The 24,430-nt window shown below is 30.0% G+C and overlaps 1 protein-coding gene across 2 annotated transcripts in view; it reads left to right on the plus strand.

Moving 5' to 3' along the window:
• Positions 1 to 13,982, plus strand: part of LOC107450378 (uncharacterized) — a 22,889-nt gene extending 8,907 nt beyond the window's left edge. For both annotated transcript variants that reach the window (XM_016066150.4, XM_016066151.4), the window contains exons 4-5: positions 2,870 to 3,200; positions 4,229 to 13,982. In XM_016066150.4, coding sequence (XP_015921636.1) covers positions 2,870 to 3,200; positions 4,229 to 4,814 — 917 coding nt within the window. In that variant the 3' untranslated portion in view covers positions 4,815 to 13,982. The remainder of the gene's footprint in view (positions 1 to 2,869; positions 3,201 to 4,228) is intronic.
• Positions 13,983 to 24,430: the final 10,448 nt, after the last annotated feature.

Below are 24,430 nucleotides of genomic sequence, written 5' to 3' on the forward strand. Positions count from 1 at the left end.
TTGATGGTTGTTTATATGGTGCATATGATCAACCAGGTCAACCATTTTTTTTTTTTCATTCTGTAAAAAAAGGTTTATTTTTAGAATGTGTTCCATTTTCATTTTACACAAAAAATATTTTTTAAATTTAAATAAGCTTTATTGAGCATTTCTTTATCAAACCATACAACCCTCTTCAATAAAGAGCTAAAAATGATGATTAGTGTTATTTTAAGAATAATAAATTTTTTAAAAAAACATAGCTTCTGAGCTTTTGTGTTTTGTGTGAGCTGAGGTTCTTTTTTTTCATTTCTAGAACTTTTAAAAACGTTTTACTTAGAAAAATTTTTATTTCTCGTCTTTTAATCAAAACAATTGTTCTCAAAAACATTTGCTTTTAAAATTTATACTTGTGGTATAAGTTTGTATTTTTGTGAGAGTTTAATGTTTGAATCCTGAATTTTTTTTCTTTTTTAAACGGGAAAAAAAAATTTTAGAAAAATTTCAACTTCCGAACTTTAAAGTCTGTAAATATTTTGAATTCGCATGTTAAACATTTTAAACATTGGTTTGGGACAGAAAAAAATTTTAAGTTTATTTTGTTAAAATGATCTGGGGCTCTTGGTTTATATGAACAATGCCCGATTTAGAGGGCGAAAAGCTTTTTAAGAATTATAATCCAGTATTTTTTAGTTGATAGCGTATAGATAAAAATTGACCACTTGATTAAAAAAAATTTCTTCTTTTTTTCATAAATGTATCTTATGCTCGTTTTAACAGTGAAAAGCTTAGAAATGTTATTTTAAATGTTTATTACGTTTGAAAATAATGATAAAGCTGTTGCTAAAAAATGCATCACGAGATTTCGGTAACAAAACAAGCAAATAAAGTTTAATTTGGGATTACAATATTTATTCATTAATTTTAAAATTTAATTAAATAATTTATAATACTAGGAGGCTCCGCCCCCTGCTCGCTAACGCTCGCCAACCCCCGAGAATTGCTACGCAATCCTATGTGGTTCACGCCGTGAACCATGGCTCGCTGCGCTCGCTCGCCAATGAACACAATGTTCTAGCACAAAGACATAATATATTATCATCAAAGACATAGTATTTTATCATCAAAGACATAGTATTGTNAATGTTTCCCAGACCGTCGCCAATAGCCCATTGTGCAGCTCTAGTGCGACGTAAATGAACTACAACAACAACTAGCTCTTTCTCGGTGTGGCTTTGAAAATGTTAGCAAAATTACCAACAACATTGAAAGTTTTGGCTCTTAAATGTTTAGCACCCTATGAAATATTTAAAGCGTAGTAGTTGGCAGACCTGCTTTCAACAACAGAGGAATGAAACGGTTGGCTGCCAGTTGGAGTTTTGAGATTACAACTAGTAGTCCAAGATATCCTAAATCATAGTTTTACAAAGAAAATGGTAGACATTGCTACCAATCTTTTAAGAAAGTCTGGAATAGCAAATCTTTATAAAGTATTACTAGAATAAAGATGTACTCCGATTCTGGGAATTCATTTATCCTTGGACAGAGATTGATTGATATTGATGGAAACTTGTTTTGCTTTGAGCTTGGATCGTGTAAACAAACATCCAAGAACTTGGTCCAACTTCTTGGACGATAGTAGAGCATGTTCTACTTTCCATCCAAGTTTTTTCTCCCTTAACCAATCAGCGTCTTAGGTTTTGTGACGTCAACAAGCTGGCAGCAAATTATGTCATTTTGTTGTGGGTTTTCATAGATTTTAGTCCAAATAAATTGATCTGTTGAGGTTTATTTGTGTTATTAAGATTTTATTTGAATTTATTTAGTAATTTTAAACTTATGTAAGTATTATTTTATAATGTTGAATATGAGCAATGCGCATGCACAAGTTTTTCTTTCAACGAATCAGCGACATTCAAGAACTTGGATAGTGTCAACGAATCATCCAATTTCTTGGACAGAGAAATCCGTCCAACTTCTCGGATTCAAGAAATTGGACCGTGTAAACAGGCCTTAACTGTTTTGTTTCCAATGTAAACATTTGCCTCATATTGAGAAGATCGCCAAAAGCCAGGAAAAAGGTTCAACCGGTTCTACAACGTAACGAGTTCTGCTTTGTGTTTTTTGAAGAAAGTGAGAAACGTCACCGCAATCTTCAGAAGCGGATTTGTTTTTGGCTATAACCTCGGTTAACAATTAACTTAGCAACATCACAAAATGAAAAGTTGACTAGTTGTCCATTAAGGCTGTTTTTCGAAGGCTGTGTTGTAATATGAAATAGTACTTTTTCGCCAATAACGTTCTATTCTTATAACTGCTATGAGTTTGCAACAGTTATTCATGACTGTTTGGCCAAGTTTAGCTTATCTAAAGCTAGACCTGTCTACGCTTATTTTGAAAATGGCGCAAAACTTCGATATTGAGAAAAGCCACAGTTTCCGAAAATGAAAAGCGCTTGTGGTCCAATTTTTTAATATTAAAAAACTTACTCCAATGCTGCATTACCTGGGCTCATAAAAATTAGAAAAAACTGAGAATAAGGCTGTAATTTTCCTCTAGATGGAAAAATGTCATCAAAATGGCGGTGTTTAATAACTTTCATATAAAGTTATTTGCTTGTTCTAAAGCCCAGATGGTTCTTCAAGGGCACGATTGTAAATATAGTTTGAAATCATCGTATTTCTTCAAGCGCAAGGCACTTAAACTGTGGTTTTTTTTAATTTTCCTTGAAGGCAGAACTTCGAAAAACTACGTTAAGAGTAGGTTTTTTAAGGAAAATCCTGCAGCTTTGATTAGAAACCTTTAACAACTATTGAAAACAAGTGATGGTATTTTAATTATAATAATATAAGTCAATAATAGGCTTAGATTTCATGCAAATTTTTTTCAGCTCATGACTCAGATGAAAGCCAACGCCCACAGCAAATAAGCAACCCTACTTCAAGCAAATCTTCGAAGTCAAACAAATGCGGCTGGAAAACCTCAAAATTCTTCAGCAAATCTATGACTTCTGGAGAAATCCTACGCAGCCTCAAAAAATTGTCTCTAACCTCATCTGGTTCCACTTCTGATCCTGGAGAACCGGAACAGATAAAACCCAGAAAATCGAAATCTGGCCAGTTGAAGAAACGCTCATCTTGTGGAAATGATGACGTCATCATGATTGATGAAGACTCTAAAGTACGCAGTCCCCGTAGTCCTGGAAGTTTTCGACCTCTCAGGTTAGTACTTTCTAGTCAATAGAAATATTTAATATTTATCTATGATGGAAAGAATAAAGTTTTTAAGTAAAGTTGCCAAAGTAAAACTACTAAATTATGTTTTGAAAGCATTTTGTGTAAAGAATAAAAAAAACACTTTATCAATAATAGTCCTTCAATTCGGCTTTAGGTCTGATGGTGGAACTTGTAAATTAGGAGCACTAATAATTCTTTTTTCTTTGCATATATACAAAGTTTTAAATAATTAATGGATTACGTACTCTCGGACCCCTCGTGATCCTCCGACGGAGCCCTAGACTTCCTCAGAGCATCATTAGGGAACCACTGCTCTTGGGAACCAAGAAGAAACTACTGTTCTTGAGCACCAAGTTTATAGGTATTCAAGAGTTGCCGAAAAGTAATGCTCATTTATAGAGGTGCTCTCTGGTCAATAGATCTCTGGTTGATTCTCATTATGCTTACGACTGGAGCTAACCATATTAAATATCTCCAGAGGTAGACAAGTCACAGTTCATAATCCAACTACTGTTGTGCTAACCGTAAAAGATTTTTGCATCATAAGATATCTCTATACTTGCCTTGCATACGTTTCGTTATCACCTAAAAATAAATAAAAATTACAGGGCTTTGTAGATGAACGTTATTGCTGCTATAGAGATATACTGCACAGTTTCAGCCTAATGAGCAATAAGGCTTTGCAGGTAAACGATATTGCTCATACAGAGATTGACTGTTCTTGAAAGATAAAAGTTTCTACCTGATAAGCAATAATGTTTTTGAAGGTGAACGTTATTGCTCCTCGACTGCTCTTGAACGAAAACAGTTTCAACCGAATGATCAATAATGGTTTGTAGGTGAACGATATTGTTCCTAATTAGGCTTTTCTTGAAAGATAACTGTTTCAGACTAACATTCAATAACTAAAATATCGGTACAGCGCACACAATACAAATAAGTGAAGCAAATTTATTATAATATATTTGCATTAAAACTAAATTTAAACTAATGTAGTTTCTTTTCCTATTTAGCAAGGTCATGTCTGTATCTGAACCAGGATCCACCTCCAAAACCGGAAGTTTGGGTATAGTTTGCAGGAAGGAGGATCTCAAAGCGATTCTCTGCACAGCAAGCAAAAAGTTCCCTCTGGCTTCACCATCCAAGCGACGCAAAGGGCAGGCTCCCTTGAGACAAACCAAATCGGCCTCATTCGATCCAGCAGACGAAAGGCAGTCAAGAAAAGAGCCAGTACGAAGAGCTGGAAGCGAAGAGTCCAGAACCAAAAGCAATTCGTCATTCGAGAATAATGAAACGACACCACAACCAGCGAACGAAAATAATTCTGATGTAGATAACTCCTCGATACAAAGTGTAGATAGCTTGAACGCACAGAATATCAACATGAATACGGAAATAGTTGTTGATCAGTCATCCGGATGTCTGCTGAGTTCTCTGGAAAGTAGTTTATCCACAGTGAAATGGGATGAGAGTGACGTCGTCGATGCGGTCATTATCGGGGATGCCATCGAAACTTTCTTAAAAGGATCGATGACGAATTCAGAGAAAAAGGTTTCTTTCAGACGGAATTCAGACAAAAGGTCCAAATCTGATGGTTAAGAAATATGTTGTTAAATATTTTTATTTTTATTTTTGTTAAATGTATATGTGGTGTCAAAGAGTTGCGCCGTAAGGAAAGGTGTCAGAAGTGTATATTTGATCATTTTTTCCTTAACTAATCATAATATATTTATTTGTATTAAATATTGTAATTTTTAATCCCAATATGCTTGTTCAATTTAAGGAGTTAATTTCAAGTATTTTATGACATTTGTATTATTTTAGTGAGTTTGGCTCAGGTTTTAATGAAGTATATACGTCTTTGTGCATTGTGGGTAATTCATTAATACGAGTACATTGTTTTAAATTAACTTCTTAAATCAATCTGAAAATTTTTTAAAATATGTTAATTGTAACCGTTGAAAAATACAAGGATGTGTCATGTAATATGCATTCTGAATATAGATATATCTATAGCATCTATGGTATTTTAGAAGAAAAAAATCGTAGCTGACAGTTTTCAAGTTTGTTTGCAATTTCATTTGGTTGTTAAATGTAAAAGTTATTTCCTTTGCATCTTTAAGATTATTGTTTATTTTTAAAAAAAAGTTCTTTGTTTATAGTTTGCTTATCACAAAATGCAACTAAACAAGTGTAATTTATGCATTGCATTTTACAAAAAATAAAATTACCAATAAGTTGAAATGGAAGAAATCAGACATAATATTATATTTTTCTGAATAGTATTTTGTACTGAAACAAAAAACAATCAGTAAATTCAAACCTGTTGTTAAAAGCTTTAAAAATTGTATTTATTATGAAGTTGGTTAGAAAATTGAAAAAGAAAACACTGTAGAGTTTATTGGATTTTATTTTTATTGAAAAATACTTGTGAACTAAAGAATTGATAACTTTTAACGAAATCCCGGGAAATTCTCAAGGAATTCAAAGTTCCCATGGAATCCCGTTGTTCTAGTATAACTACAGTAAATAACCTTGATTTGTTACTTTAAAATACATGCTGGGAGAGTATCAAATTTTATCATAATTCAATTTCGAAAAAATTGTCAGTTACCTCCATTTTTTTCTAAAAAGCATATTATGAGTTAAAAGACGTATCTCTTCTATATTTTAAAGTTAAATTTCTAATATTTAATTGAAATCGCAAACTAAATAGCTTTTTTTTTTCAATAATTTGAATTTATTTGAATCACACAGTGTGAAATGTTTCAATAAAAAGTAAGGTTTAAAATTCTATTTGATTTTTAGAATTTAAATACTCTATTTACTGAAGTATTTACCCAAACAAAATGTTAAAATAAGGTTTAACGCTTTATCTGATTTTCAGAATAAAAATGTGTTATTTAGTAAAGAATTGATTTAAATAAAATATTGAAGTAAGGTTTAAAATTTCTTCTGATTTTCAAAACTTAAATGCGCTCTTTACTGAAGTAGTTATGAAAATAAAATATCGATATCTCATTTAAATACCTCATTTACTGAATGGATATAAATTGTTACTACTCACAATTCTCTAACTGTATTATTTACGCCTGTATAAAAATAACAAAAATCGAAATAAATTTGGCTAAATTTTTAATTAAAATTTCGTATTATCATTTATCTTAAAATCATATTAGAATCAAATTAAAACTATTTAAATATTAACTGTGTCTGAGATCATACTACAAATTACGATAATTTTTGTTTTTTTCTTCCTATTTTTACAATTACATTACAAAATAATTGCAGTTTTTCATTATAATAAAAATAACAAACGCAAAATATGAAAATAAATATTTCGTTTTAAATCAATTCAATGAAATGTTCATACCTTACTTAATTTATGAAGAAAAAAATAGCATATTGCTCATTAATCAAATAACAAGTAGATGCTATTTTCATAAAATGTTTACTCATAGGTTAGATATTAGTCAAAAAATTGTGTATTAAAATTTTCAGAGCAATATGTAAACAATATTAAAAATATCACATAAGCAGATGGAAAATCCTGTTTTATGAAAATAAGGAAAAAAGGAAATTTCAACTTTACATAAATTTTCTTTTCAGAAATAAGTTAGCTATTTGTTTTCAGTGCAATTCGATTAAATAAAACAAAAACTAAAAACGAGTAATGTATATTTTTAATTTCGGAAACTTATAAATTATTGTTAATCTCTGACTAATATTACTGAACGTTAAAAAGCTGGAATAGTTTACAATTGCATTTTCCAAAAAAATATATGTTAAAGTAAACCAATCGAAAATGTGTCTTTATTTAGATAATTTTTTTATAAAATTCTCAATCGTTACCAATACGTTTGTCCCATTTGAGTTAACTATTTAACTTGTGATTATTACCCACTTTAAGAAAATCGGTATTTCTGCAATAAGCCGTCAACCAAACAGAAACATGGCAGAACCAAAACATGGCAATATACAACATGATTTTTCGCAAATAGTGGAAAACTATGTACCGAATATTAACAAAACCTAAAAGTAAAATAAACATAGTAATTAATAAATTATAATTCCGTTTATTTAGGTTTATCAAAAATATTAGTTGTTAAAGTAAAATAATTGAATTGTGAATTCTTAATGATACTACTTAAAAAATTTCTCTTTTTTCTCACTTAAATTTCTTTATTATTCTTTGAATAACTAAAAAAAAAATAAATAAGTAAATAAATAAAAATAAAAAATACTAAACAGTCAAGGAATAAAGTGTGAATGTTAGATTGTCTAAATTATCTAGCATTTTCTGGTTGAGAAATAAATATTTAATATTAGCAAACATTTAATATTTGAGAATAAAAATTTTGATGCCTGATTTAAGAAAAATTGTGATACATTTTAGAAACTATTCAGAATTAGTTTCAATAAAAATCATTTTGTTGTTAACACTGAACAAAATATATTTTAGAACATTTAAATTGGTTTTTATCAATACTTTTTGAATTGTTTACCTCAAAATATAAATTCTATCTTAAAAAAAAAGGCGTTTTATGATAGTTTTGTAAAGTAAAATTTCGAATTCATTTCATACGCCATTATGTTAATATATAGAATAATTAATTCTATTTATTCAAATTTTCATATTTTAAAAATGCTCTAAACAATGAATCATTTTTTTACAAAATTTAAAAAGCTTTTTTAATAACTGATTATCAACGCTAAGCTTTATAATTTTAAATTTTAGACCCTAGTCTCTGATTAAAAATGATTTCTATTTTTAACCCCTATACCTGTGCTTTTAGTTTCATAATACGATTTCTACTTTACGCAATGCTCCATTGTTCAAATTTTTTAGCATATTTTTTTGAGGGAAATGCAAATAAATAGTTTGGATATAATATCAACATTTTTTGTCCATCATTTTGTGTTTTAAAACGTTATTTGATTTTCAAAATATGTGTGAACTTTCTCTGAAAAAGAGAAGAAAATGAAAAATGGCGCTATATTCTGACACACATTTGTGTACTACCTATGTGATGGATTCGGTAAACTGTATATCTGAGCTTTGTTAGTTCTATAATAAATCACCAGATATTTATTGGTATATGTAATAATTTCTACTGCATGTTGAAGGCTACATTAGTGATCTAGTTTTACAAATGTTGTTTTATTGATGATGCCATTGTTGAGATAAATAACCACTGTCAGACAAGAAAACTTGATCAGCAATTTTCTAGTTCTTATAATTCCAAAAACAAATATGCTTGTTTTTATAATAATTGAGATCAGTTGAAAGTGATCTTCAATTGGAATATCACATTTGTATCACATTTAGGTTTCTGTAATGAAAATAATGTTGGAAAAGCAACATATATTGTGCTTTGCAGGAGGAATACAAAGAATCGATAAAAAAAAAAATCATACATTACTTTTAGACTTTAGTTAACGAATGACAGTAGCGATTTTATAAATGATTTATGGTTTCTCTGAAATTTGCTTCTGGTTTTAGTCATTTTGAATCAAAGCTTTAAAATTATTTGAAATTATAACTGGGTGACAATAACTATAAAAGAATAAAAGCTTTGAAATCACGTGGTTGTGCAAGGCTTGTTAACATTTCAGCTATAGAGATGCCTTATCTGATGTCACACCCCTTACCTGTTCACTGGTAATTCATCAATGATCAGTCAGTTACAGATTGCAACCAATATGAATACATTTCATTAGGATGTGAATCCAGAACATTCAATAGGAATGGTGCAAATGACAATTGGTTCATTTATTCCACTCAGTGATATAGTTCAGCCTCTGGCTTGAGCATCTCAATTAGGCTTCGTTTATTAACACGATGGATCAATTTTTGCATTAGATTTAATTGGATACCGCCAAGTGACGTCAGGCATGTGTGTCGAATCTCATTGGTAGCTGAGTCGGAGCAAAAAAAAATTTATGATTTACCCAGGCATAACGTCGCTTGCAGGTACCCAATTAGCAGTTTATTGCTATTTTTTCAAAAAATGATAAATTTTTAAATAAAAAAAAAATTTATTTTAAAATTTTTTTATAATAATTGTTAAGCTAGCTTTTTAGTTCTATAAATTCTATAGGGGAGTTTCAGACAATTATGTAAGAATTACAATCGTATTTTTTTCTTGAGCACCAATGATAATCATAAATACCTTTTAAGTAAAAATATTTATATAAAAAATGCAGCGTAATTGTTAATATTTTTTAAAATTAAACTTTTAAAACTTAAATGTTCCTAAACTATTAACATATTAGAACACAAAAAAAATTTATAGCATTAGAATTTTAACGTTTGAAAGTTTTTTTATAATAAATTGACAATCAAATTGACCTTTTATAGATTCATTAACTTTGATAAATTTGACTTTCCAATTAGACTTTTGAACTATATTTGAACCATTTAGAATTCGAAAATGTTATTAAAATATAATGCAAAAAGCTTTAACAACTCAAAACAACTTTATGTCAAACCATAAGTTTCATTGAAGGATTAGGAGCAATAAAATGATAAGCCACACTTTCAAATTGTTCAAGAGATTGGTTTTAATGAAGATTTTCTTAATTTTTATATCGGCTATAAAATGCTTCTGTGTATGCTCTCATCTTGTGGAAATTCGGAAAACTTGTAAAAGTAACTATCTGGAAACAATACGCAGGAATAACGTAATGATAAAATGTCAATTTCAAAAAGTGTATGGTCAATTATTATATTTTCTCCATCTCTTTAACTATTAGGTAAGATTTAAATTTTATTGATTCGAAAGTTCTTTAAATACCTAAACGTATTCTTAAGTGTATTTATATTTATTGTAAAAAAATCTAATTCTCTATTTAAAATGAATCGTAAATAACTCTTTTGATATTTCACGGAAATCATATTCATTCATGCCTTCGATCATATGAATAAACTCGTTAAACTGAAATATAGCATCTTTATAGATTTCTCAATTTTGTTTTTTGATGAAAGATTGATGTGATGAAAGATTATAATGTACGTTATGCTGCATTTATTTGAATATTTTTTACAAGAATCGTAATGTAATTGAAACCTGTTGTAATAATTCCAGCAATTTATGATTGATTAGAATTAAAAATCTCTATTTAATAAGCAATAATCACTTAATGATTAATAATTCAGTACCGTTGTACTTAATCCACTAGTGTTAATGATTTTTTAATTATTTTTATTTTATTCTACAAATATTATTTAAAATTATCAAAAATATTTATTTATCAATGTATCAAATTTACGTGGATCTAGTTTCAGTGTGAGACATTTTCATTAGATGTAACCAGAATTTATCGAACTTTTTGCAAGCTATAATGAAACCGAAACTGAGATTTAAATAAAACCAATAAGAGCAATGAAGTTCAATTTTTATAACAAATATTTAAACTTGAATAATTATGGTATTATTTTGAAACCAAAACAACTGCGAAAAATTTGATTGCTTCCAGATAAATTATGTAAATAGGATATAAATGATCCTCGCAGCAGTCTAACGTAATGTTGTTCGTGAATATTTTTAATTTAAAATTAAAAAAATTATTTAATGTACGTAATTGTTGTTGTCCGATATATTTCCCGTTGTTCAAATAATTGTTACTCATATATTTATCTTGTATTGCATATTTGTGCAGTGGTGGAAGTTATTTAGAGTATTTGATATGTGTCACATTTTTTTTTCTACTCTGCGACAAGATTAAGAAAGAAATTTTCTTTCTTATCTAGAACTCAGTGGGCTTGTACAGTCTTATGATGTTCGTTGCCTTTAGAGAAATTTAAAAAAAAAAAACTGAAAGTTTATTGATACATTAAAAACAGTAGTCTAATTGCAAGCATTCGCCTTTTTTTAAAGTCTTATTTAGTGTTTAACGGTCTTTACTGAACAATCCAAGTAACTATTACGGTCTTTGCTTGGAATACAAAGATAAAAATGATTAGTTCGCAATTTAGGAATCAAAATTGAGAGTTATTTATTACTAGAAGTAGATACTGTCTTTAATTTTATTCGAATACTTTGATATTTATTTTCTTTATTCTTGCAAAGAATAAAAAAAAATATCTAAAAAACATTTTAGACAAAAATTCATATGTTATACGTATTGTAGCTATTTTATGCCAAAACTGAGAATTAAGTCGAACTAATTAAGTTTTTTTTAAATTAACGAAACATTGTTGTAGAAGTTAAAATGTCGGAAGTTTTTAAAGAAAAACATTAAATATGTATCATAGTAAATTGTTTATTTAATTATTTATTATTTCACAAAATAAAAATATTAGGAATTATAGTACTTGTCGAACTTTGAAATTTTATGAAATCACTTTAAAAAAAAAGGAAGGTTAAAAGGAGGTTAAAACTGAAGCTGTACATATAAGTTTTCCATAAATTTATCATTTAGTCAATTATTCTTTTATGCCTTCTCATTGATTGTCAATGATTCATTTTCTCACCATATCTTAAAACTTTAAGAATACCAAGATTGGTCTTTTTGATTTCACTGGTTAACATACCATGTTTCAGTAAAAAGAATTATTAGTATTTAAATTAGTGGTTTTATTCGGTTTAGTAATATAGTCAGTTACATTTAGTTTAATAATATAGTTTCCTGAAACCGTGTTTTAACTGTCACGCTCCGTTTTGAAGTCAAATCGATATACATTCTCTCTATTTTTATAACTTCATTGACCTAGAATTTCTTAGGCAAATGATAGCGACTCAATTATGAGAAGTGCAGGCAAGAGAGGTAACGAATGTTCTGTTTATATTTTCGGGATACTTATACAAGAACTTAATGAAAACAATAAAATTTAATATCTTACAAAAAAGTATTTTTTTTTCTCATCAAATTATATAATACTAGCCAAAAGGGTTAGTAATAATGTTTTTTGTAGTTTTAAAACTGTTAACTGTAATCGTGCTAGTGTCTTAGCCTCGTTTTTACGGCATCGCAGAAATATGACAGTTCACCTGAAGGATTTTTTAAATAGATCTTTGGACTGATTGGGGGAGGGGGATCTATAGTACTGGAAAAAATAAATAAATAAAATAAATGGCAGGATCAACACTACCTGCAAGTGAAAAGTGTAAAAACTCTTTTGATAACTCAACAAACTTGACATTTACTAGGGTAAAGGTTACTTGATTAAAAAAAAACTGCAAAAATATGCAGATCGGAAAGAACAGTCAATCCAATTAGATCGATGTTTTTTTTCCCAATCTGTATACATTTGAAGTCAATGAAGTTTTTTAATAAAGTAATATCTTACTGCTGCAGTTTCTTGAAGTCTAAAAGTTATTTGTACAAGAAAAAACTCTCTGCTAAGGTCAATACAAGCGCTAAGTGTAATGAATATGTTTGCTAGCACAAAGAATTTTAATCGTGTTTTTCCTCTATGTAATGTAAATGCAGGTTAGTTCCATCAAAACGCCTTCCACGAAGGCTATGTGATCGATGTCCAAATGCTTGACCCAGGGTTTCCCTTGTCTTCTGGGTTGGGCTCAAAATGAAAAGACCATCGTGTTGAACATTAAACCAAAAAATGGGTCTGCTGTTTAACCCTTTGACGTAGATGGGACATCGGGGTATCTATATTTTTTCTGACTACAAGTAAAAATAAATTTCGTTATTTTTAAATTATAAAAAACAAGTCTAATAATTTGCTAAAAACAATTTGCTTGATTACCAGAATTATATTCATGCTAAAATATAAAATCCAAAAAAAAAAAAAAAAAAGTGTGAATTTTTAAAAAAAAAATTCATATTCAAATTCATTTTATAAATAAAAGAAATTTCAATGATGTATAACTGTTTCTTTTAAATCCAAATAAGTGCAAATTTTAAAAAAATTATTATTCGGAAATTAGCCATATTTTTTTTCAAGATTTTACCTTTAAACACAGAAAAGACACAGGTGTTTCATACTGTATTTCATAACCCTAAACACTATGCTTTTTTTTTCATGACCATCACTTATTTTGACCTAAATTGACACAAAATAATGAAAAAAGAGAGAAAAATGTGTTTAATAAACATTCTGCGTCAAGGGACTAACGCCTATTACAAAATGAAAAACAACTACAAGTGTCAAGATTTTTCACCGGCACCATAAACATATATAAGTTTGTTTAATACATGTAACGAAATTTGAACCACTATATTTACAGACGACATTCGTCTACCTCTCGTTCATTGAGCTTTACAAACAATCTTGAGCGCCAATCTGATTGTTGGGCTGGCCCAACATTCCGGAGCTTTCTGTTGCTAGAGTTAACAGTAAACTTGTCCATATTTAGTGTAATTAGTGTTCTCTTAGTCGTTTGTTAGATGGAGAAAAAAAAAGTATGAATGGTAATATTCAAACTATGTAGCTTTTCATTTTATAATTTTAGTCTCAACATGCAGTGGGTGATTTTGTGAGACTGTCTACAAAACATATCGGTGATGATTTTGTATGGATATCATTGTATTAACTTCAAAACAAGCTACTAATATTTTATCATCGCTCCTCTGAGAGCGGGTAGCATGTTGAAATATATTACAATATTGTTCATTTTACAGTAGCTTGTCTTTGTATGTGCTGAGCATATAAATGTGCAATGTTTTTGTTACACAAATATATATATATATAATGCTAGTTTGTTACACATTGTTCTGCTACTGCAGCTCGTAATAAAAATTATGGTAGATATATATTATGCAAGGTATATTAGCAGCTAGGCACAATAAAGTCGTAATATAACACTCTTGTGACGGTGTTTATTTGTCTTTCTTACTTGTAGCCATAATGAGAGACTTAAGGTAAACCTAGGATGGATGGCCGTAGTTTTTAAATCGGAGTACTAAGAATTGAGATAAAAGAAATTTTTATGCTTATTTTAAATTCTCATACATGTACTCAACATGTTTTGAGCAAAATCTAATGAAATATTGAGAAAAAAAATAGGGAAAAAGATTGTTTGAAAATAAACTTACTAGTGGCCATTTCTCCCTAACGTTGAGTTGGCCATCCTTATAGTCAAGAAAAAGTGAAGTTAAAGTATGAAAAAAACGCATTTCATACAGTTAAGGGGGGACCCCACCCTGAGTTGGTAAAATATTAAAGTTTTTCTTGAATTTTTTTTAAGTAATAGAGACAATGCAGAGACTCCTTGTTTTTTTATGTTATTTAGCTGCAATTTAAGTATATTTTTAAAAAAATTCTTTTACAAAATAATAAAAAATAAGTTGGTGGCAGCTTCACGTGTGGCTGGTCATCAAAAAGTAGCACCTCACTGACCTCATGTATTTAGAAGTCCTGAAACATAGAAAACGATGTTGTTTAGATTTTCTGAAACATAAAGACATTATCTAAGAAGTAGCATAGCGGTTTTTTGATATTTGCAAAATTACCAAAATGGCGGCAACTTTAAAAAAAGTTAAGTTTTTCATTAAAAAAATATTCATTAAAATACTAGTATAAAATCGAAATATAAAAATATCAAAAAAATCCTATGCTACTTTCTAAAGAATATATTTTTACGTAATTTTAAATAAAGAACAGCTTATTTCGTTGTATAGATCATGAGAAAAACGTTAGGCCAGGTCAAAAAACAGCGTTTTGAGAAAAACGCTTTTAAAGTTTTGACTTTTGGTAGGGGAAAACGTTTAATTTCATATATATAATGGTCCATAAATGAAATGCCTACAATAAGTTTCTATATGCAGTCAGCAGAATGGATGAGACACAAAAAGAATGTCGCCCCTCCTAATCCGGCCGAACGGGCCTTTCTACCAGCTTAGCGACGACTCTGTTTTCCGGTATAACTTCCAAACGAAGTTAGGTACCGAGAACATTTGGAAGGGTACAAAGATTNTATTTTAAAAAAAATTATTTTACAAAATAATAAAAAATAAGTTGGTGGCAGCTTCGCGTGTGGCTGGTCATCAAAAAGTAGTACCTCACTGACCTCCTGTATTTAGAAGTCCTGAAACATAGGAAAACGATGTTGTTTAGATTTTCTGAAACATAAAGGCATTATCTAAAAAGTAGCATAGCGGTTTTTTGATATTTGCAAAATTACCAAAATGGCGGCAACTTTAAAAAAAAAGTTAAGTTTTTCATTAAAAAAATATTCATTAAAATACTAGTATAAAATCGAAATATAAAAATATCAAAAAAATCCTATGCTACTTTCTAAAGAATATATTTTTACGCAATTTTAAATAAAGAACAACTTATTTCGTTGTATAGATCATGAGAAAAACGATAGGCCAGGTCAAAAAACAGCGTTTTGAGAAAAACGCTTTTAAAGTTTTGACTTTCGGTAGGGGAAAACGTTTAACTTCATATATATAATGGTACATAAATGAAATGCCTACAATAAGTTTCTATATACAGTCAGCAGAATGGATGAGACACAAAAAGAATGTCGCCCCTCCTAATCCGGCCGAACGGGCCTTTCTACCTGCTTAGCGACGACTCTGTTTTCCGGTATAACTTCCGAACGAAGTTAGGTACCGAGAACATTTGGAAGGGTACAAAGATTCGAAAAATGCAATACATTTTTTTTCGAATTTTTGAAATATTCAGGGTGGGGTCCCCCCTTAATTATGATAAGTTGTGAAAAATGAATTTTATCATGAAAAATAAGCAAAAAAGAATCCAATGAACTAAATTTAAAAAATAAATTTTATGAAAAGAGGAAGAAAATCAATTCACCCCATTTTAGGCAAAGGTTTTCATGGAGTCATTGCTGCAACTTTACTCATCTTATCCAGTCATTGTTTTTAGTTGTGGTGCTGTGTTCTTCTCTAATACTCAGATAGTCATCAAGAATAGATAGTTAAGATTGTCATCAGAAGTCATCGGATTCATCATAGAATCGAATAATATGTGCAGTTTTAACGAGAAGTTATAGGGTCCTATCGGATAATATGTCAAGTCTGCAAGCTGTAAAAAATTCCGAATCAAACTACGGTTTAAAGTACCGGCATTCAGGGTGCCGGTACTTTTTATTGTAAAATCCATTTTTACTTGTTACAAACAAAAAATCTTATATTCCGAAATTTTTACAATAATAATTACAGTAAATTCACTGAATCACTCTAATTAGATGATATTTCATGATTTAATATTTTTATGGTTTAACATTTTATGGTAAAAATGGATTTTACTGTAAAATGGATTTTACGGATTGCACCCAAATTGCTGGTACTTACTATATATCGTAATTTGATTCGGAAATTTTTACAGTATAGTATCAGAATTGCAGAGTTCGTACGGTCCTTAAAAAATTAAAAAAGTGGTTTCAATACTGTAATAGAAAAGCTAAAGATTTCTTTTTATTAGCTTTCTTTTTAAATTTACAGAATAAAAAGTGACCATCTCTTTTAAAGTTGAAGATGAGATGGCTACCGAATTTAAAGTGTCCACCCACCATAATTTTTCTTTGTTTTTTATTCAGAAACAGAAATAGGACTATTTATGTTCCTTAAAGATCCAGCGATTTGAAAATAGAAATAGAAAAGCAACAAAATGTTTACAAACTAAGGTAAACAACGTTTAAGAGCACAAAAAACATTTATAAATGCAGACAGCTGTTTCGGATGCTCAAAGGGCAACCTTCATCAGTGCAACAGTTGCACTGATGAAGGTTGCCCTTTGAGCATCCGAAACAGCTGTCTGCATTTATAAATATTTTTTGTGCTCTTAAACGTTGTTTCCCTTAGTTTGTATTTTAGCACAAAGGTCGCCCACTTGTGTATTTAATTTGAATCCTCTCCTGTGTCCTCTCCTGTTGCACTGATGAAGGTTGCCCTTTGAGCATCCGAAACAGCTGTCTGCATTTATAAATATTTTTTGTGCTCTTAAACGTTGTTTATCTTAGTTTGTATTTTAGCACAAATGTCGCCCACTTGTGTATTTAACAAAATGGTTAATTGACGAAAAATATTTATCCCCTAAATCAGTGGTTTCCACCTTGCGGTCCAGGGGCCGCATCCGGCCCGCGAAGCCTTTTTTTGTGACCCGCGAATTAAAATATATTAGTAGTCATTTTTTTGCGGATAATTTTCGTAAAAAATCTATATAGGTTTAAAATACTTTTCTCGTTAATAAAAACCTAATTTCCTCGTTTCTGTAAAATTTAATATACCAACTGTGTAAAAAAATTTATTTCTCAAAGAAAATATTTATTCAAATACAAAAATAATCGTGTAACTTGCTCTTTTTTTATTTATTTTTTTTGTATTTTGTGAATATAATTTAGCATGTGTTTATCAAAAATTTTCTCGAATTTCCGATTTAACTTTTTGAAGCCACTCATTTTTTGACGAAAATATTTACACAAACATTTGTAAATTTTAAATTTAAAATGTAAATATCTATTCTCTGGTGTTTGCAGCAGACAAACCTCAATTTTCTCTTTGAACATTTTGTGTCTACTATGTAAGTTTTAATACCAACATTTTTAAAGTTTTATATCTTAACAATTAGATATCTGTTGCATATTAATTGTTTAATATATAGGTGCATATTAAAGTTATTGTAGCCCGAATTTTTTAATATGCAATTAAATATTTTTAAAAATCTACTTCTTATTTTAATTTGTAATACAATACTTTTGTTCTGTACAACTTGGTAAAAATCTGACAGTAATATTTAATGTTCCTTCAAACATGTAAGAGTCCTACATAAAATTTTGATAAATTTGCGGCCCGCCATTTGATTTGTGTTTTTAATTGTGACCGCCGGCCTCATGTAAGTTGGAAACCCCTGCCCTAAATAAATTAAACACTAAAATTTTTCAAACTTTTTGCTATCACGAAAAACAACGCTTTGTCCAAATTGATAAGCAAACTGCTTCCTGTGAAACTGCATCTGCTGCGAAATATTGACAAATATCGGGGATATTTAAACTGGCCATCGATCCTCTCTAGCCATCTAACCCAGGTTAATTCTATGGTCATACGAGGGTTGCTATTTATATTTCTGGCCTTGGCAACAGTAAGTGTTGCTAGGCGACCGCAGACGATTTTAATCGAAAGTTTGATATTTTTAAACACAAATTCAGCAGACGATTTACCATTATAGCTTCATTTGTGTTATTGACAGTAAATTGAAAAGTTCTACTCTTTCAAAAAATGGAATTGAATCGTGAACATTTTCGTGCAATAATTTTTCGTAATTTTCGACGTGGATTGTCAAGACATGCCTCGATGAACTTAATTCTTTATTCAGCGATAAAGCGCCATCCTACAGCACTGTAAAAAATTGGTATAACGAATTTAATCGTGGTCGATGTTCGATCCAGGAAGAATCCCGTGCAGGTCGTCCAGAAAAGATCGATGCTGTGAGTGAACTGATAAAGCAAGATCGTCATGTGGCATACCGTGAGATAGAGGCGTCTTTGGACATTAGTATGACTAGCATCAATAAAATACTGCATGAACATTTGAGCGTNCCTCAATTTTCTCATTGAACATTTTGTGTGCTCTACTATGTAAGTTTTAATACCAACATTTTTAAAGTTTTCTATCTTAACAATTAGATATCTGTTGCATATTAATTGTTTAATATATAGGTGCACATTAAAGTTATTGTAGTCCGAATTTTTAATATGCAATTAAATATTTTTATAAATCTACTTCTTGTTTTAATTTGTAATTCAATACTTTTGTTCTGTACAACTTGGTAAAAATCTGACAGTAATATTCAATGTTCCTTCAAACATGTAAGAGTCTGACATAAAATTTTGATAAAGTTGCGGCCCGCCATTTGATTTGTGTTTTTTATTGTGACTCCCGGCCTCATGTAAGTTGGAAACCCCTGCTCTAAATAAAATAAACATTAAAATTTTTCAAACTTTTTGCTATCACGAAAAACAACGCTTTGTCCAAATTGATAAGCAAACTGCTTCTTGTCAAACTGCATCTGCCTGCGAAATATTGACAAATATCGGGGATATTTAAACTGGTCATCTATTCTCTATAGCCATCTAACCCAGGTTAATTCTATGGTTATATTATTAAAATATTCTATCAAATTGAAAAAATTATAAACTTTTTTTAAAAAAATATACACTGCTATTAAAACTATTTTTTCTACTTAAACTTTGGATTCTTGTAGTTTCTATTATTCCTTTTAAATAATTGCTTTTTTTTAATTTTTTATTTCGAGTTATTTCACAGATGTGAGACAAAATTTTGTGCTATCATCACACACAACCAAATATCCATTATTTAATACCTTTATTTTAACATAGATTTTTTTTTTTAACCTGAGTGTTTTGATGCTATATAAACACAATATATCTCATATTTTTGTTTCTTTTCCAAAATGTTTAAATTCTTCATTTGTTTAGAATTAGTCAAAAAAATGTACTTTAAATGAAATTTATATTAGAAAATATACAGGTATTTAGGTTCATTATGTTACTTATTAGTACAAACTTTTATGCCGGAAGCAATAATTTTAATACTTATAAAAAACACCTTTGGTTTATAAAAGTTTTAATGTTTCTAAAAAAACACCACAGAATAATTTTCAAAATAGTTTTTAACATTGAATTCACAACTAAATCATTGCCTTTTTTTATTTTAAGAAAAGTTTAAAGTGTGGGAATATTTTATTTTCTCTGCAGGTTTCGCTGCCGTTTGACTTGTATTTTCAGTTCGTTTAACAGTTAAAACAATATATAGTTCGTTTTCTTAATCTGATTTAATTGGACGGTCAAAACGAGGTGGGTCTTTGAAGATAAAATTTGCATTTTTAAATTTTGCCTGTCAATCCCTAATGGTTTCTTCAACTGTGGTTCCCTCTCCACACAACACCACACAAATATCGTGAGCAGCTTTTGTAGCTTCAAAGCCTAGATCAAAAGCAAAATTAAAACGGGTGTAAAAATTTTTCACTTTTTTCCACCTTGCATATCATCCCAACGATATACATAGACTAACTCGAAATTAAAAACAAAATGCTCAAAGTATAAACAAAAGAAAGACATAAGAAACAAAACATAGATTTCGGTAGAACAAAACTGCTTACTTCGAATGATTTAAACATAATGCTTGTGCGTTGTATATAATATGAAGCGGACTGTATTGATTTGATTAAACATTTATTAAACAAAACTTAATAAAACAAATGAACTATATACACGAAGTAAATTATTATGACTGCTGCAATAGCAGTAAACAATAAAAAGTAGCTCATGAGAGAGCTGACAAGTGAACTTTCTTGTTCGAAGTTCTTGAGTGAAAGAATGCTTGCGTCTCTGACAGAGATGCAAAGTGGAGTGGGGGGGGGGGGTGCGATAAGAGTAAAACGCGTAGACGTATATTTTTGATACCTAACAATGCTAAAAGTATTTAATGGCAGATATAGAATGGGAGAAAAAAATCAAATTTAAATAATTATCAAATGAAAAACGTCGGGAACTTAATTCCTTTGCATTTTCTTTATCCTTGGACTGTATCAGAAAGTTCAATATTCTGTAGTTCTCTACTTTTAATTAATTAAAATAAAGATTCCGACGCCATTTTATAAAAGAAAACATGGCACTTTTATTTACACGATTTGTTCCATCATATAACCTAAACAACCTGAAAACGACTTTTTTTTTGTCAAATAAAACGAGAAAAATTCTAGCTTATAGCATAATTAAATAATAGGTAAATGGAATTTACTTTTAACTTTTAAAATTCTTTGCGTTTTCATAGAAATGCTTATATCTGACACAGTGGGAATCAAATTTTCGAATGAATTTATTGTTCAGCTAATTGGGTACACTATAGCCTACGTCACAGATAGTGTTATTCCTAGTAAATTTAACTAGTAAACAGCATTTTCTGCGAACCTGATTTCTAGCAACAAGTAAAAACATCAAACGAAGTGTCTTGCTTATAAGTCGCTACTCGCCAGGTTGGAATTGTATTAGTCTAGTTCCATTGGAAATAATTTATATTGTTGTTTTACCGGAGTTTATGAATTTAGTAAAGATATTTAAAACTCAGTTTATTAATTAAACTAAAAGGTAAATGTTATTCCTAGTAAATGGAAGTAGTTGTGCTTTTTTCATATTATACCCAATTGAATCAAAATTAGAAATTAATATAATTTTTTTGACATTGCCAGATTTTTATTTAGTTTTAAAGATTTGACTCCAAACATTTTGAGGATACAATATTTTATCTAAATGAGTCAAAATAAGAAATTCAAAAATTCCCGCTCATTTTTTTTTTCAGTTAGAAACTTAATCATATTCAGGACATAACGCAACCATGTGATTGTTTAAATACATTTTTCAACTCTATTGCATCGCTTGAATCTTTGTGGAACTGTTTTAATGTAAAAAAAAATGTGTTTCAAATATTTTAATGGCATTACTCTAATGGCAAAATCTCTATACTATTTTCATATTGGCAACAGTTTTGATTTTAATAGTACGAAACGCATAAATTGTTGAACAATTTATGCGTAAACATGGACAATTTCATGCTTATGATATCTAAGCCTAACATAATTGTTGTTACTGAATAAAGATTCTTAATCGCTGCTTATACAGGATCTAATTTATCGTAATCTTAAGTAACTAAAACGTATTATAAACGTATAATAATAATTAAACTTTATTTCGTATTCTTAATATCGTATAACATGTCAACAAAATTAATAGATCACAAATCATCTCTCTTTCTGTTGCCAAATCTGCTCATGCTAACTTCAGTAATAATACAAGTTCCAACAATAATATTTGCTTTTACAGGTAATTTTGCTGATCCAATGATAAGGCTCGAATCAAATTCGAAAATTTAATTTTGTAAATTGACTTTTATTTTACATAAAGACACTCACTTCTGTTTTTGCTGTATGCAAAACCTTAGCCAGGAACACTACTAAAGGGATTGTGGAAGTTGATTGAAGAAAAGTTACTAAAAATTGATTTTGAAAATATAGTTCTGTCTTTTATAAAAAAATAAATAAATTTTTATGTGTAATAAGTTTAACATCTATTAAGTTATTTGGAATGCCCAAGTGTCGGCCTAAAACCAACACGCTTGATATTGTAGTAAATAACGACGGACCACCAGCTGCACACTTTGTTTTTATTAATAACAACAACATTAGGTATAAACAACAACAACAGCTGGAGATATTGTGGATTTCGAAAGGGTTTAAGAGGTATTTATCCACTTCCAATGTTTATCGAGTCTTACAGGAGAATAATAATTTTCCCTCTTCTTCTCGTAAGGGAAACTATAATTTTAACATAACTAATACTCAATCAGAATCTTTGAGATAAATTTCAAAATTTTTTACATGAAATTCTAAGAAAAATACAAGTGTTACATAAAATTGTTGTATATTCAGATGAATATAGAACTATTTAATTTTCTATCGGCAGTACACTCAATCTGGAAACAGACCTTTTATATACTCCCTTACAAGTTTTTACTTCAACTACCCTTATTTTATTATCTTGCCCAGGATACAGTTTTACTATCCGACCCATGACCCATTTGCATGGGAAAAGGTTTTGTTTTATCAAAACCATATCTATAAACCATTATCAAAACCTATTTTTAAATTTTTTTGATTTTTTACCCATTTTTTTTCGTTGCTGTAAGCTGTTCAGGTAAGAAAGGCATTGTTTCTAGATTGTTTGTACTGACTTGGTAATTCTCTGCCAAGAGTTTAAACGACTCACCACTCACCGCTAGCGTCAGCTCTGCCATGCGGGAAAGCCAATCATTTAGCCCCCACCCACCCCAAACCTTTTGCGTCAGGTTGCAAGGAGCAGTAACTCTTCACACCAATTTTTCCAACTTTCCATAATGCTGGGAGGGAGATTCTCATCCCACGAAACTTCTTTTCCCCAAAGTTTTTGAATGAGACGTTTTATCCGTATTGTGAAGGGCGTAAGTAATCCCATTGGATCAAAAATCTTTCCGATGGTCTGCAGAAGAACTCTTTTGGTTTTTCGGCAGTTTGAAACGAATTCTAAAATACCTTTTGTGTCTAATATCAAGCAATCATCTTCAGTTTGCCAAGGTCATGCCTAATACCTTAGCATTATTAGTTCCTAAGTTTATAGGAATATCGACTGGAGAAGTGTCAAATTCTTCTTCTGACCACTGACTCATCAAGGCGGAGTCGTTGCTAATCCATTTTCTCATTTCCATTCCAGCATCCTTCATGATTTTCTTCGCACTTCGGGAAATTATAAGCTCCTCTTCTCGGGTATCTTGACCAGTGATCCAGTCATCTACGTACATGTAAGAATCTAGATCAGTGGTTCCCAACCTTTTGTGGACCATCGCCCCCCTCTTGGGGTTGGCTGACACATATCGCCCTTTCTCTTTTTGCTCAAAAAAACCATTCATTTTTGTTTGTGAGCAACCAAACACTGAAAATATGCTAAGTTATTTGATTTTAATTTAAATTGTAATGCAAATAAGGAGGCACATTTATCCTGTCATTTTTATTAATTAAAAAAAAAATGGTGCATCTTTTTTTTTCAGAAAGAAATGATATTTAGAACGGAATAATCAAAACAAAAGTACATTTTTTTTAAATTCATATTTAAATGTAATCAAGAGAAAGTTAAAACGTTAACAACTAAAATTTGGGAAAAAAATGTAGAGTGAGAAAGTACATTTTTACCACTTCAATGACTGCCCTGTGCTTGATGTATTTCAAGTTAAAGCTTGAATGTCAGGTTTTATGCTCGTCAGATTTAAACGAGGGTCTCCTTTGAAGCAAATGTCCAACCTATCTCTTTGCTTTGTGAGCAGCTGGAAGACAGAACTAAATCCTCTCTCCACTAAATATGTTGACGGGAACGAGATGAGAAGCGGCTCAGTTTGTTTCCACAATTGTGTATAAGTGTCCATAAACTTTACTAAAGCTAACTTGTAACCGTATTTTTTAAAGACGACTTTAGCCTCACAGTCATACTTCAAATCTCAAATCTTAGTCTACAAAGAGGAAGTGAGCTTATCCACAACTTCTAAAAAAGGAGGGATCGAAAATCTAATCCGGAATTTCTAATTTCATTAAATCTTGTAACTGATCAAGCTGATCAGTAAAAATTAAGATTTTATTTTCGAGAATCTCGATATCTGCCATTGAACACTTTTTAAGAGTTGGAAATTGCATTAGCTCTTTGCGACTAATGTTTGACTTGTAGATATCAAACTTGGCGATGAAT

This window comes from Parasteatoda tepidariorum, chromosome 4, assembly GCF_043381705.1.
Source record: "Parasteatoda tepidariorum isolate YZ-2023 chromosome 4, CAS_Ptep_4.0, whole genome shotgun sequence".
NCBI lineage: Eukaryota > Metazoa > Arthropoda > Arachnida > Araneae > Theridiidae > Parasteatoda > Parasteatoda tepidariorum.